The following is a 15,323-nucleotide window of genomic DNA, read 5'->3' as shown; positions in this document are numbered from 1 at the left end:
GGAGTGGAGCATGTGGCTACTCGCTTCATTAAAGTAAAAACGTCACGACAGACCTTTAAGTGACGTTGCGAGCGCTGACGTTTTTATGACGGAGCTGTTTCAGTGGTCTCGGGTGTCGACTGTCACTCTGGCGAGCAGTACAGGTGGTCAGCGGAGCTTTTACCAACTCAACAGCTGCTGACAAAAGTAAGCGTTTTCTCCTTACTGCGCTTCTTACTCTATTTACACTTCATTCCAACTGTACATGCAGACTGTGCCAAATGCTGCACGAAAGGCGCGATTCTCTCCCATTTAATGTGTGTTTCAAATTACACAGGTTGTGTGTGTGTTCTGTGAAGCGAATATATTTAATTAACGTTATATTAGTTAATATTTAGGGAGAAGTAGAACGTTACTAAGCTATCCATTTACGTAACAATATGCCAAATCGACCTTAAATTAGCTCGTTATTGTTGCTAGCTGTAGCTGTTGGGTGATGTGGTTCATAATAAAATTACGTATGTGTTTTTGGTTACCTGCACCGGTATGTTTATCAATACACCGTGATAACAATAAGCCATCAAGAAATAAGGTTCATTTGTATGTTTGAGCTCTTTTATTGGGCTATTTGACGGTTAGCATGGGTTGCTAATATCTTCTTGGGGTTCCCATGTTTAGTGAAAGGACATAATGATTGACATTCGCCGTGACCATTAGTGTTCCGCTAAGTGTATCCGGTGGGCGGGTTTTGAATCGCCAGCCAATGGGCGCTTGTGACGTTGCTTATTGGGCGGGCGTATCATCAGTGAAGGGGAGTGGAATGTGGACGCAAGGTCAAAACATAGGCGTGTGGAGGGAGACTGGGTGTCCATGTTTAGTTCAACCACATGTTTATACTGTTTTTCGTTGAAGCGTTAAACGAATTGTGTAACATATTTTGTAGAGTGTACTTTTTGTTTGGTTACAGTGGAAAATAAAGGAAAACCAATGTTTTATACTCAAACGTGATGGAAGAATTTTCTTTTGTAAATTGGCATATGCCATGTTGTGGAATTAAAAATAATTAAGTATTAAGTCAGAAATAAGATGTGTCTTCGAGGCATAACATTATGTAATGCGATGAACTATGACCCTGGTCACATAAAAAACTATAGGTGTTTGCTTTTTAGATAACGCAACTAGGCATGGGCCGCTATACGATTCTGACAATATGATAACCTTGGATAAAAATATCACGGTTTCACGATATTGTGATTACTGCTCTAAAATATATTCCTTTTAAACGTCTGTTTAAAAATACAAACAGTTTTTTCAGCTTTGAACACAATGTATTTTATTTTGCTAAACTTTTAAAATATTTTGGAGCAGTAAACATGTCAAGCTAAAGAATTCCAATGAATCATCCACTTCTGCTGTCTTCATTTGCTTTAAAAACACAGATTTATTTACAATTAAAATGGCATGGACAGTGTTGCCAGATGTAGCTGACTGATTCCAGCCCAAAAGCTGACGGTAATAAATTCAAAACCTTGACTTTTCTAAACCGCGGTATACCTTTTAAAAAGAGTTATCGTCTCATGCATAAAATGACCTGATGTCTTTATGCAAAATTGTATATTAGTGATCAAATTATTTGTGTGCATTATTTACAATAAAAGAGGTTCAGTATTAGAACAGGATGTCCGCCAGGTCTTAAGAAGTCCCAAAAACTAAATTTTAGGCCTCAAAAAGTCTTAAATCTTCTGAAATATTGTGTTGTGGGTACTAAATCTTAATTTTTCTTTGTTTATGTAAAGCATTCTGGCCAACACCCATTCAATCACCAACAATCCATCTTGACAAAACTTTTTATTTTTAACTCTATTTACCATAATGATTTAATTATTTTCCTTACAATAACATTTGTTTAAATGTTCTCCATGTAATTTACTGCTGAGGAAGCTGACCTGGGGTGCGTTTCCCAAACAACGACATAACTCGCGGCTGAACTATCATAGTAAGATGCATCGTTTGGGTAAAGAACAATGTAGTAACGAGTGTTTCCCAAAACCTGTAGTTTCTCTGTCGCAGATCCATCGCTTGAACCACGCTAGTTATAACGTAAAATGCCCATAATGAAGCTCTAAACGGGGTGGAAACAACTTCTTTAGAGAAGAACCCCATCATTTTTTTTGTGTTAATTATATTGTTTTACACACATTTAAAATAATACAATATTAGTTTTGGTAAAAACATGCACTCGCTTTCCATATTAATTGAAATATATATAAATGGCACAAATAGGGTCTGTGTTTCCTTTACAAATATTATTGAGAACATTACATATTCTATTCTAAAACATACCATCACTTACATTTAGTCATTTAGCAGACGCTTTTATCCAAAGCGACTTACAAAAGCTAACATGTATTCTAATATCATACATAATTCATATAAATGAATAAATAATGAGGCTATTTATTAAAAAATGAAACTTAATATTTATTATTTATTAGGAAATGAAAAAAATCATACTTTAATAATATTTATAATAATAATAATGATGATGATGATTATTATTATGTAGGATATTGTTTATTTATTAAAAAAAAAAATTAAATCTACTTTTACAATTTGACACATGTAAACCACTGCAGAAATGAAATGATACAGAAATGAAAGTACTACAGATACTTAATAAATAACCTACTATAAATTAAAAGCATTAGCGTCTGCTGTGTTATTTGTTTTCACAAGCTTTGGAGACATAATGTTAATTCCACTTTTAAATAATAGGTCATCTATTGCTTTCGTCATGAGCCACGACTGTGTTCAAAATGACATCAATGTTTTTTTAGTGCACTGTGAAGAGAGCACAATTGTAAACATGAAGATTTCTAAAACTGAAGTGTAAAAATGCTTTGAAAACAAATTTCAACTAAGAGTGATGACTTTAATGCTTTTTTTTATTTTTAATCATTCCAAGTTTAAATGTTAGCAGGTTCTAAATGAATAAGGCATAAAGGGGATACTGGGAATAGAACAGTAGAGCAAACATAGTTCCTGAACAGCCAGGAACTATGTTTCTAACTACAGCTCCAGGGGTGTAGTTGCAAGCATACAAGTTTGCGACGCAGTTTGCAAATGCTCATTGGAATGACAGATTTGAGAAACGCCAAATCAACAAAGTATGTTTTTAACGATGGAACTTGAGACCTTAGGTGACTAACAATGGTTTTCGGACACGCACCCTTGGACAGACTAGTGTGCATACATTTAGTTTATTATAGTTTTTAAAACCTTTAAAACATTTTTGATTTGTTTTATGTTTTGTTATGTTGAGAAAAGTGCATGTATACAACTAGAGCTTGCATGTTTTGACACAATAATTAAAATGTTTTGCTCAGAATTAATAAAATATAATTTTTTTTAAATTATTAAATTATTATTATTAATATTATTGTATTATTAAATTATTTATAAAAAGTTTGATAGGGCAAATAAAAATCTTTTCCAACTCGGTCATTAGAAAAACACCTTAGCATTTGTATATGTCTAAAATTTCATTCATAATTGTCTTAAAAATGTTTTAAAGTCTTAAATTTAACTTGCTGAAACCTGTAGAAGCATCAGAAATCATTGTCTTAAACTTCAGTAAGTTATGTTGTAATTTCAGTTATTTTCAAACCATGTAACCGAGAGTAAGTCACTGTGGCCGAATCATCAAACACCATTTCATTCCACAAATCACTTCTGTTAAAAGCACACCATCTTTGACCATTAAGGACATAATGTTCTCTATAGCTCAGTTCTTATCAGGAGCCTGAATAGCTCTTTGACCTTTGACAGAGCTCTGAAGGTGGCCGCCATGCCACGTAAACTACTAAACAACATTTATCTCGTAAACAAAAAGCAGATTACATTCTGAGCTGAATCAAGATGTTTTGTTGTGATGATTCAGATTGAAGCTTACCATTTGTAGATTGTAACTCATTAAAAAACTCATGTTTGTCACACCTCTGATTGCCTTCTCTGTTCTTTTGTTCCAGAGTGCAAAACACAGATTGGATTAACAGTTCAAGAGCTTTCCGGACTTGCCCATTCTTTCCCAGGAAATCAAAACACATTTTCCATTACGGCAGAATACGGGAGCTGACACTTCTCTTTTCTGTTGTACTACTGAGGACATCCAGGAGATTGCGAGTGTGGGTGGCACTCATTTAAAAGACTGCGATGCACCGCTTAAGGACTTGTGCGGCACGGCTCCGGCCTATAACTGCCTCTCAGACTGCTAAAAATCTATCACAGCAGGGGCCAGCAGCCACACCTAGGACGTTTCAGCCATTGAGGTGCTTCTCGGCACCTGTGGCAGCAGAGCCGTTTCTGAACGGAACCAGCTCTAATTATGTTGAGGAGATGTACTATGCGTGGTTGGAGAATCCCAAGAGTGTGCACAAGGTAAGGAGCAGAGGACATGGAGTTGAATTATGGAATGAAGAAGTGATGATGCCTCTCTGATGTCCTGTCTCTTTTTAAACTAATGTTCAGAAAGTGTTTTATCTGCTTTTCATAATATCTGCTGAAGAATATTCTAATCAAAATATACACACTTAAGCCCAGTTTTTGTTTAAAAACACATGTTTCTCTCCGTTTTGGCCTTTCACACTGAGATGGCATTTTTAGGAAACAAAAACATGTTTTTTTTTTAAAAAAACGCTGTCCTGTGTTAGCAGCAGAGGTGTTAAGAGTACCTGAAAACCATACCTTAGTAAAAGTACAGATACCTTACTGTAAATATTACTCCGTTACAAGTTACCAATTCCAATAAGACTTGAGTAAAAGTATCCAATTTTAAAAGAACTTGAGTATTTTGTTCATACTGAATGTAGACTGAAAGTCTCAGTCAAACTTAAATGTTCAAGAAGGCACAAACAATTTTTCCAAAAAAAACAAACAAACCAGTAAAATAAAATTCAGAGCTAACTTTGTGATTCACCTTTCAGTCTCAGAGGGGGGCAATAATTTTATTCAAAACAAATAACAAAAGTTCAAAGTTCGTGTAACTTGTTGTAGCTCTTTTTGGCTTGAAAAGGAGGCCATCACTGCTAAAAAGACACTCGCAAGCAGCAGATGCAGGTAGGGGAGTGTTGAGCCTTAATGACAACTTCAGTAGAGATGACAGGTTGTCAGGACACCCATGTCATCACCAGCACATGTCAGATAGCCATCAAGCACTGCTGGGCCTTGCTGTGCCTGAGATGTCTTCAGTGATTTGAAGAAATCCTCTTCCTCTGATAAAGTAAAATCACTTGTAAGCTGAGAGTTCTCCTCCATATTTCCCTTTATGAAGTCTAGGCCTACAATACAATACACATTTGGAAATGTTTCAGTAACAATTTAAATTAATTAAAAAGCATTTTAGTGCTTTTAAAATTGAGCATATACACACTTATTCAGTTTAAAATATATCATCTCAGCATTCCACAAATTTTCCAAAAAGTTCACAGATTACTGATAAAAGTATATAGAATATTGCCTAATATCCCAAATTATATACAATACTAGAAAACCAATTTTTCCATCTTAATGTTAGTTCTAAAATCAGTTTGCGATTAATAAAAAAAAAAGTCAATGCTAATTAAGCTAAAATAGAGCCATTCTCTTTTTCGTGTTGCAGTGGGGACTGTGAAAATGTAGGCTTTCGAAAATGATGACACATTTAATCATGTGATGCAGTCATGTGAGCAATTCAGCTAACATGGTGGACTACATTGTAAAGCAGATGTTTTGGATGCTCTCCATTTTTTTTTGACCGCATTTATTAAAGATTAATAAAAAATGATTTAATTAAGTTAAGGTCACAAATGGTACCATTTCTTATACCCGAATGCTTTTAAAACCAAACGATCACAGGCGTCAAAAACGCATGCAAATGATAAATTATATCATTATTAATACAAACTCAACATTGCATATGTTAAGTTTGTGTTAGGGTAGGGCGATGTCGACCAATTCGGCATCGTACAATGTCTAATGTGAAACATCGCGATGGACGATGGCATCGTCGTTGTAGGCAGCGGTGAATTAATTATTCATAAATAATTCATTAATTCATAACGAATTAATTATTTGTAGCCTACCGTTTTAACTACCTGACCTGCATGGTCTTTGTTTTACCCATACTTAGGCCTACACGGAATCTGCATGTGCAGAATTTCGCAGATTTTTGCCCATCATTGATTCTATTTATTTACTTGTGTAAATGTGTGTAAATTTAGATTTATACAGTTTTTTTTAATTAATTTCAGTAATAATATTGACTAATATGAAAATGTTCATACCATTTTTTTACAATGCTGTTTGTCATATTTTCTGTCTTTTAGTAGATCTATTATATGAGAGACTTGCTTTGTTTACCAAATAAAGTGCATCTAATAGGGTTTGCATTGTAAACATTAAATAAAAAAGGTATTACTTTTTATTTCATATATTAAGGTTTTAGTTATGATACTCCCAAAACAATTCCGGATAAATCCGCAGATTTTTAACACAATTCTGCGCAGAAATGGCAAAAAATGTTCGCAGATTTTGTATGGCCCTACCCATAACCAAATCAAAAATAAATAAAGAAAAGTCACACACAAATTACCACCTGTCAATCACTTTTCCGCAGTACTCTGGCATGAATAAGCAGAGTGATGTGTGTCGTTATAATGGCGTCGACAAACTTGGTTGGTTAAAACGGTGCACAACCAACAGGAACCAACCAACAGTATCTGAGGTTTTTGTTAAAATGACTAAGTACAAGGTGGAAGCAAAAGATTGAAGCAGTGTACTGAAGCTGTGACACGTTACCTGATAGATTCAAAAGACCAAAGAGTCATTAGATAGAGACTAGATTAATTCAATATCACATTTAACAACTATAGTGAGATGCGATCCAGCGGTTTATCTTTGATAAACTGTCTGATTTGCACTGCTCTCTGGGGTTTGTGCTCAATGCACCCGCTGACTGCTGAAGTGTGTGTGTGTGCGTGTGTGTGTGTGTGTGTGTGTGTGTGTGTGTGGTCACGTGATGTGTATTTTCAGCAGTGGAATAGTGTGGAAGGAGGGAATTTCAGAAATGCTAGATGAAACGCCAGTGTGGACGTGGATCATTTTCATTCTAAAGTGCTATTTTAAAACTGAGTGAGGGGCCTGAGTGTGTGTTTTTCGCGAACGGCTTGCTGATGCGATGGGGGTGGAGCGGAGGATCGTGATGCTGGCTCAGCATCGTGATGTCGTTCGGCCATCGGTAATGGACGATGGCATCGTCGATTAACCCAACCCTAGTTTGTGTGTATTATTGATGTGATTATTGCAAATTATCACATTGCAATATCGATGCTGAAATAATATATTTTGCAGCCCTAATTTAAACATGCTCCATATTGCCTCTCTTCAAAGAGCATGGAATGTTTAATGGGAGATATTAGCAGATGATAGTGGTGTTACACATTGTACATTTTGCCTAATGTTTCAAAGAGAAGTAATGTAAATAAACCACAGGTGGATATGGCAAAAGGGTCTTGTGTCTGTGCGCATGTCTGTGCGAAAGCGTTTTCACTTTGTCACTTTGGTGTGGATGAGCTTTTTTCAGAAAGAATTGAAAACGAGTGTGGACGTGGAGAGTTTTGACATGCCGTTTTAAAATTTATCATGTAGACGTAGCCTTAGGCCCTGTCTGGGATATACAGATTATAAATGTATTCCACACCACCTGAAGATAAGGTCTATTTAAAGCTCGGTTAAGATTACACTATTTTTATTGTCAGTTACGATAGTCACTGAATCAAATTATGCTTATTATTATTATTATTATTATTATATTTTTTTGTCTTGATTTAATCTTGACGTGTTGTAGATTACAAATATCCCAGTCTACCCATTGCCTCATGATCTATCATGATGTCTACGATGCACATTCTGTTATCAAGAAAACAAATAGAACTAAATAGTACTCTGATGATATTATAATAACTTTGTAAATGTCTATCAAGTTTCCCACAGACAGCAGTATCCCCCATATATGTACTTTTGTGTGTTTTACTGAATGAAAACAGTAGATAAGTAGATTCATTCGGTGCCAGCAATGAGGTTCTACAGTAGCAGTTTCCCAGCAACAGTTGTAAATAAACAGTAGACAGCTGGTTACCAGCACAGATGAGAATGAGAACATAATGAGCGATTGGTTAGTTTACATGGTAATTCCAGTACTTGGTTGTCAGGGGCCTGTTCCTTAAAGCAAACTTAGAGAAAAAGCCAGGCTTATTTGGGCAAGTCAGGCTTATTAATGGTGGATTCTGTTTCAGAATCAGAAGTTTGATTTATTTCACGATAGCTCAAACTCAGTTACTCTAGCAACTCATACTGGGAAACCAGCTTGATCCCCAAACTGTCATTATAAACATTATGTGCATACAATGCAATTGAATATAACTTTCCATTTTATTGCAAGCAACACACGGCAGAAAGCGCGCATTCTCTCTTTCCCATGCATGCACAATTTCAATGTACTGTGACAAATATTTAACGTTAATAAATAATAGCAAATATTATTAAATATATTGATACTTCTATACTGAGATGATCAGTAATTTCCTTTCGTTCTTCATTCTTCCCTCTTGCTTTGCAGCTGTATAATGTTAATTATTAAATATTTAAAGGGCCATGCTATCCACATTTCCTCCAGAGTTTCATGTAATTTCGGATGTTTCATTCTTAATTTCTCGACTGCAGTTTGGCACTTTCATTCAGGAACATTTCATGCATGCCCCCGGTGACTGACAAGATATTGGATGCGAGGAACTGCTGGAAGAGTGTAGTTTTAGTGGAATTTGATATTGTATGCCGAATGGGAGAAAAAACCGCCAATGCATTTCTCGGTAGATGCAGAAATTCAGTAGGTGCAATCAAACAACCACGTGTGTATAGACTATACCCTTCACAAAATGCTGCGAAAATCCTACATGACGATAATATTTTGATTAAGGTGTTTATGTGTTTACATTCGGAGAGCAGCATTTACAGCGGATATTTCAGTCCATAATGCTGTAGTTATGTTAATGTACTGTAAACTTAGTAACTAAATCATTTTGGCTAAGGTATGTCTTTTAAAAACTAAAAGAGTACTGCTGACTTGCCATCTGAATAAACAGAAACAAAGAACTTTGATCACACACTTACCAAATCTGGAGAGACAGAATGATCAACACCAACGGGAACCGCGTGTTTTTTTTTTTTAAAGGGAGTGCAAAATCTGGATTTCGCTATTTCCAGATGTGAAAAACTCTCAGGTAAAAATGCTCCTTACAAATAGATTTTTGTTGTGTGTTAGCAGACCACTGTAATCCACAAATGTGGGTCCACATGCGAGCGCTGCTCTCATCATGGGGAAATGGAAACAAATCCTTTGTTGCGGCACATTTATAAACACAACACTGACGATCCGTACATATTGATGAAGTTGCACCTCATTCACAATATAGCATGCTGATTGGTTCAAACCAAGTATTTCCATGAATTAATGCTGAAAACTAAAAGTTTTGATCCGTACAGTCCTTTATTTTTGTTTTGGCATTTTGGAAGTTATCTGTACTGACGAAATAGAATGCTCCTATTGGCCAATGTGATGGATCGTAGACAAAAGGGGGTGAAAATAAACATTCTAAACTTTCTACAATGATGTTTTGAATCACGCTACACACAAAGAAATAAAATCTAGCATCTCAACAGCCATTTGTTATTTTCGAATCCTCACGACACGCTACGTCAAGCAAATTTTACCAAAATATGGATGAAATAGTGTAATCTAAATGGAGCTTAACTTTATGCTGCAGTCACACTAGAGTTTGTGAGTTCAAAATTCTGTAGTACAACACTGCGAATAGGGGTGGGATTAAACAAGATGATTAGACATTTTAAAAAGGGAGTGATTGGTCCATGTCTTAAATTCCTGTTCAGTGAGGTCATGTTTTGATTTTTGATTGGTCTCGCACAATCATGTGATGCGAATTCGCTGGTCAGAGTTCACCAAGCTTGAACTTTCCAACGCAGAGAACTGCGAAACTTGCAGCACGACCTTGCCTTTCCGGTCTGACGCATTGGCGTGTGTATGTATGGAAGTCTATGGAGAGAAAAGTGCAGTGTGATTGCAGCTTTAGTTGGATTAATTGTGTTTGATCAGGATTTGAGCTGAACTCTACAGAAAGGTAGATCTCCAGGAACAGGATTGGCCACCCCTAGTTTAATATGTTGTGAAATTTTATTTATTTATTTTTATTTTTTTCAGTGTACTATTATGGTGAGGCAACAAATGAAAAACTTAAATGTTAAAACTACTGAGGATGTGTTAAGTGCACGCTCATGTATTGTTAATATCACTCCGCTCTTATTATGATAACTCTTGAGTAAAAGAACATCAATACAATGTATAAAACTCGTTTGTTTGTTTAATTTAATTCCTGTCTGTGTTTTCTTGTGATAAACGCACAAAATACAACTCTGAATATCTCTCTTTAAAATTTACAAAGACCTTTCATAAATGTTTGCTCAATTCAGTATGTTTTGATATTTTTGGAATGAATTTTCTATAATTGTGAAGTTATTCGACCATCAGGTCTTCACAACAGTAATATACATGCACAGTTATCTAGACCAGTGGTCCTAAACCACCGGGCCATGGATGCAAATTAGCTGTGGAAATTAGTACGATTATTACGTGCAGTACCTGCAGTCCTGTGGCAAAAATCAGGTCCTGACTGGTTGCAATTTGTGTGTGTGCAAGGTCACATTACTGTGACCTATAGTAGTATTTTTAGAGTAGTCATGGGAGTGTGCCTGCTCCAGGACACACTGACATGTGACTGCTTCATTATGAGCTTTTAGTTGTTTTCCTTTAATGGAGTTCTATTGAGATCTTATTTAAATAACCCCGGTCATAAAAACCTCCCTTTTTATTCACATTTTAAAAAGGTTTAGAGTATCTTTGGTTAATGTTTTACTCAGATCATGCCACATTTTTCTTCTGCATTGGGTTTATATCAAATCTATCTTTATCAAAAAAAAAATTGTTGTTTTTCAGCATTGCTGTTGTATTTTTTATCCAAGTTCCCCTGCCTTCCTCTGTATAGGGATGCAGCGATTATAGATTTTGGTTGTACGATTATAGTCTGAGGAATAATCACGGTTTCACAGCTATTATGCATTAATTAATTTCAAAACACTGCTAGTTTAGAAAATCACATGAAAACTCCTTATATTTAAAGTGTTATTTATTGTTGCTCAGTGACCAGAAAATAGAGCACAAAATAATAATAAAAAACAAACAAAAGTCCATTTCTCTTTGCACTTAAATTCAAGTGGAAAAAAAAAAGTTTTTGGCTTGTAAACATAAGTAATAATTTTACACTGAAAATAAATGACATGTAATGAATAAATAAAACTGAAAAATGGAAATAAAAAATTGTTCAATGTAAAGTATTTCCCCTTCAAAGAGAACAAATGTAGTCAAAGGCTGCTGAACCTCTGTCTGAAAGGCATTTTGATCAACTATATTACAAAATTGTTTGGTATTTTATTAATTAATTAATTAATTCATTTTTCTTTTGACTTCTTTCATTAATCAGGGGTCGCTACAGCGGAATGAACCACCAACTTATACAGCATATGTTTTACGCAGCGGATGCCCTTCTAGCTCCAACCCATGGGAATCACCCATACACCCTCATTCACACGCATACACTACGGACAATTTAGCTTACCCAATTCACCTATATAGTGCATGTCTTTAGACTTGTGGGGGGAAACCGGAGCACCTGGAGGAAATTCATGCGAACATAGGGAGAACATGCAAACTCCACACAGAAATGCCAACTGACCCAGCCGAGGCTTGAACCAGCAACCTTTTTGCTGTGAGGTGACAGCGCTACCCACTGCACCACAAAGTTTGAAGCTGATCGGTCAGTTGTATGGATGGGTATCGTTAAGGTTTTAATGCTATTACTACTTTTACCACTTATTGGTTTGGTACTTTAACAGTTCTTTTATCTGTACTTTTGTAGTGTTTTTTCTGAAAAAAACAAACAAATTGGACCGAATTAACAACACTTTATTTTATTATTTCGTTTTGAATGTAAAATAAAACTAAACCAATAATTGTAAAACAAATATATCATTTTTTTCCTGTTAAAGAATGTACAATGGTTTGAAGGACTCTTAGCTTTTAACCATTCTTCTGGATAAAAATCAACATGTTTGCCTTTTCTGACAGAAGTCAGGACCTTTCTTGTTTTATTGGGCTCCCTGCAGTTGAAAATACCCTTTTTGAGTTTCAAAGTTCAGTTAAATGAAATAATGTTTATGATTTTTCATTAACACATTCACATAAATGACTTAACAATGTTTTAGGAGTTAACTGTGTTTTTGATACAGTTTTAGAGCATCTTGCAATGTAAAAATAAGCATTTTTTAAATAGTTTCTTAAGCATATAGTTTTTATTAGGCTATTCATAGGCTATATTTGTAAATACAGCTGATGTAAAAGCATTTTTTAATGTTTAAGATTAATTTGGGCTACTGCAGAAAAAAATACAGTTTTCCTTGTAATACTAATTTAGGTGATTGACTGCTGGCATAACGATGTGGATGTAATGTTTCTGTTAATAGCTAGGCAGTCAAAAACATTTCAATACTTTTCATTGCAGTTAATGGACTTTTAAAAGATACTTTCACTTAGCCAGATTGCATTTCCGCTTATACAAGAAAACAACTTGTTGCGTTTGTTGCAACTGTCATTGTCGCTGTCCACTCTGGAAATACAACCTATTTAGTTCATTCCGCAAGCTTACAAGCTGTGTGTGTGCGCGCGAGCCTTCGCTGAGTGTGTAAGCACAACCAAGAACTGTGAAGGCTTTTATACTTGACATGCTTGCCGGAAACTCGAGCATTTCTCATGCGAGATTGCCAACTGTGCAGACGAATATCAAATATCACAAATTAGCAAAGGTTGGTCAGTTCAATCATGCTATTGTAAGTAACGTTTATTCAGCAATAATTCTCCAGTACCGATAGCAGAAACGTTAACATCAGTCAGAGCTTATCAATACTTCGGTCTTTTATAATGTAGTACCGATAAAGTAATGAGTTTCGGTACCCATCCCTAGTCAGTTCGTCACGTGACTCGCGGTACGCTTGCGGCATTCTTTCAACTAGGTTCGCCTGGAAAGCATGAGTGCGTCGCACCGCTCATGTACCACATGCGCGTTGATCCCAATTTTCAATTCAATTCAATTCACCTTTATTTGTATAGCGCTTTTCCAATGTAGATTGTGTCAAAGCAGCTTCACATTGAAGATCATAGTAAATTGAAACTGTGTAGTTCAGTTTTCAGTGTTTAAAGTAAGTTCAGTTTAGCTCAGTTTAGTGTGGTCCAGAGTCCAAACACTGAAGAGCAAATCCATCGATGCGCAGATCTACAGATCCCGAACCATGCAAGCCAGTGGCAACAGCGGCAAGGAAAAAACTTCACCAATTGGTGAAAGTGAAGAATTAAAAAACCTTGAGAGAAACCAGGCTCAGTTGGGCATGACCATTTCTCCTATGGCCAAACGTCTTGTGCAGAGCTGCAGTCTAGGCGCCAGAGAAGCTGGACGTCAGCGAGACTCGTCTGTCCCTGGAGTATCACAGGAATCAGTCTCATGCTCTCCACTTCTCCATGACCACCACATCAGCTGCTCAGGATACAGCCTTGTCCAGGATATGGAAACCTTGGGATCATCTTGTCGCTGGTCTTGGATCACATCGGTGGCGCAGCATAGTCTGAAGGCCTTGGGATGAGTATCTCCAGGTGAAAATAGAGAATAAAAAGAATAAATAGCGTAGCTGCTGTTCATGGTGTATACAAACAAGATGCAGAAACCTGTGTGGAGCACATTCATGTATCACACCGTTATGTGATGCATTAAGTGTATGCTTTACTAAAAAGATAGGTCTTTAATCTAGTTTTGAACTGCAAGAGTGTGTCTGAGCTTCGGACATTATCAGGAAGGCTATTCCAGAGTTTAGGAGCCATAAGTGCTTGCCATAAATATGCGCGAGCAAACCACGCACCTCCATTGGAAGTAATGAACTTGTGCACAAAAAATGCAATACGTGAACTGCCCTTACTTAATAGCCTCAGCCATACAGTAGTTAATCCATAGTGTGCGTGTGTGTATCAGCCTCTGTGTACAAGCTCAACTTTAAACTAACGCACAGTTGGCATAACTTTGTTTAGCCGCAGCAGTTTTGTTCTGTGCAGAAACGCGGTGTTGAGAAGCCTTAACGATTAATCGTGACGAATTAAAGCAAGGTGATGGTGAAATCGGTTAATCGTTGCGTCCATAAACCTACATTTTTGATGTTATATCAACATAACAACAAATAAATTCTAAAAACCTCATTTCTCTTAACTAACATAAGTCAAGATCCTACCTACCTTTAGCCATGTGATGCATAAATGACCATATATTTACCTTACTGAGACCGCAGTTACTCAAGTAATTGTTATGTCTGAACTGAATTTTAAAACCCATATCAATAATTATTATTGCTCTATAAAAATCATTTAGTTACTCACCTTCCTTTTCAACATGGAAGATTTCTTGGGAATGTGTGAGACTTTACATTTTTAGCTGCTATAGGGGATATAAGTGCAGTAAACGGCTAAATAGTTTGGATTAAAATTCAAAACAGTGTAGTCATAAGACGATACATATATAAAAAAGCAAAAGTAACACTAATTTGTCATTACAGGCAGCACAATGAGCTGATTTATACCAATAATTGATTAAAAATGAATTAGATCTGGAGTCAGGCACACAATTTGCAATTATGATAAAGTATGTGTAATCTACAAACAACACAGGCGTGCAAGTTTAGTCCTGCACAGTTTTGCTCCAACCTTAATCAAACAAAGGTTAGTCAAACAACCTTAATCAAACACTAAAGTTTCTCAAGATTGGAGCAGTACTAGAAAGCAGAAGGCAGACTTGTGTTTGCTGGACTGTGCCTTTTTATTCATTAAATAATGGCACAGGCAACCTGAAATCACAACTATGCATAGTTTTACTGTACAAAAACTCTTTCCACATACATCTTGTGCAAGTAATTCTACCAGCTCACAAGAAAAGAAAAAAAACTGTTCCAAAGAATGAATGTTCATAATCAGGTTGGACTGGGCTAGGGCTGAAACGGCTTGTCAAACAACATTTTGTCAACAAACATTCTTGTTGTCAAGTTTTCATTTAATCACATGACCTAATGTAAGGGCCTGCAATATTATGATT

General features: G+C 36.1%; 1 protein-coding gene across 3 annotated transcripts in view; it reads left to right on the top strand.

The window, feature by feature from the left end:
• Positions 1 to 15,323, top strand: part of ogdha (oxoglutarate dehydrogenase a) — a 58,095-nt gene continuing 42,772 nt past the window's right edge. Inside the window, exons 1-2 of one of the 3 annotated variants that reach the window (XM_056463231.1) lie at positions 1 to 186; positions 4,008 to 4,416. In XM_056463231.1, the coding sequence (XP_056319206.1) occupies positions 4,192 to 4,416 (225 nt within the window). In that variant the 5' untranslated portion in view covers positions 1 to 186; positions 4,008 to 4,191. The remainder of the gene's footprint in view (positions 187 to 4,007; positions 4,417 to 15,323) is intronic. The other 2 variants (XM_056463232.1, XM_056463233.1) reach the window with 2 other exon arrangements.

This window comes from Danio aesculapii, chromosome 8 (genome assembly GCF_903798145.1).
Source record: "Danio aesculapii chromosome 8, fDanAes4.1, whole genome shotgun sequence".
NCBI lineage: Eukaryota > Metazoa > Chordata > Actinopteri > Cypriniformes > Danionidae > Danio > Danio aesculapii.
Note: the sequence above shows the minus strand (reverse complement) of the source record. Positions and strands in the feature narration are given on the sequence as shown.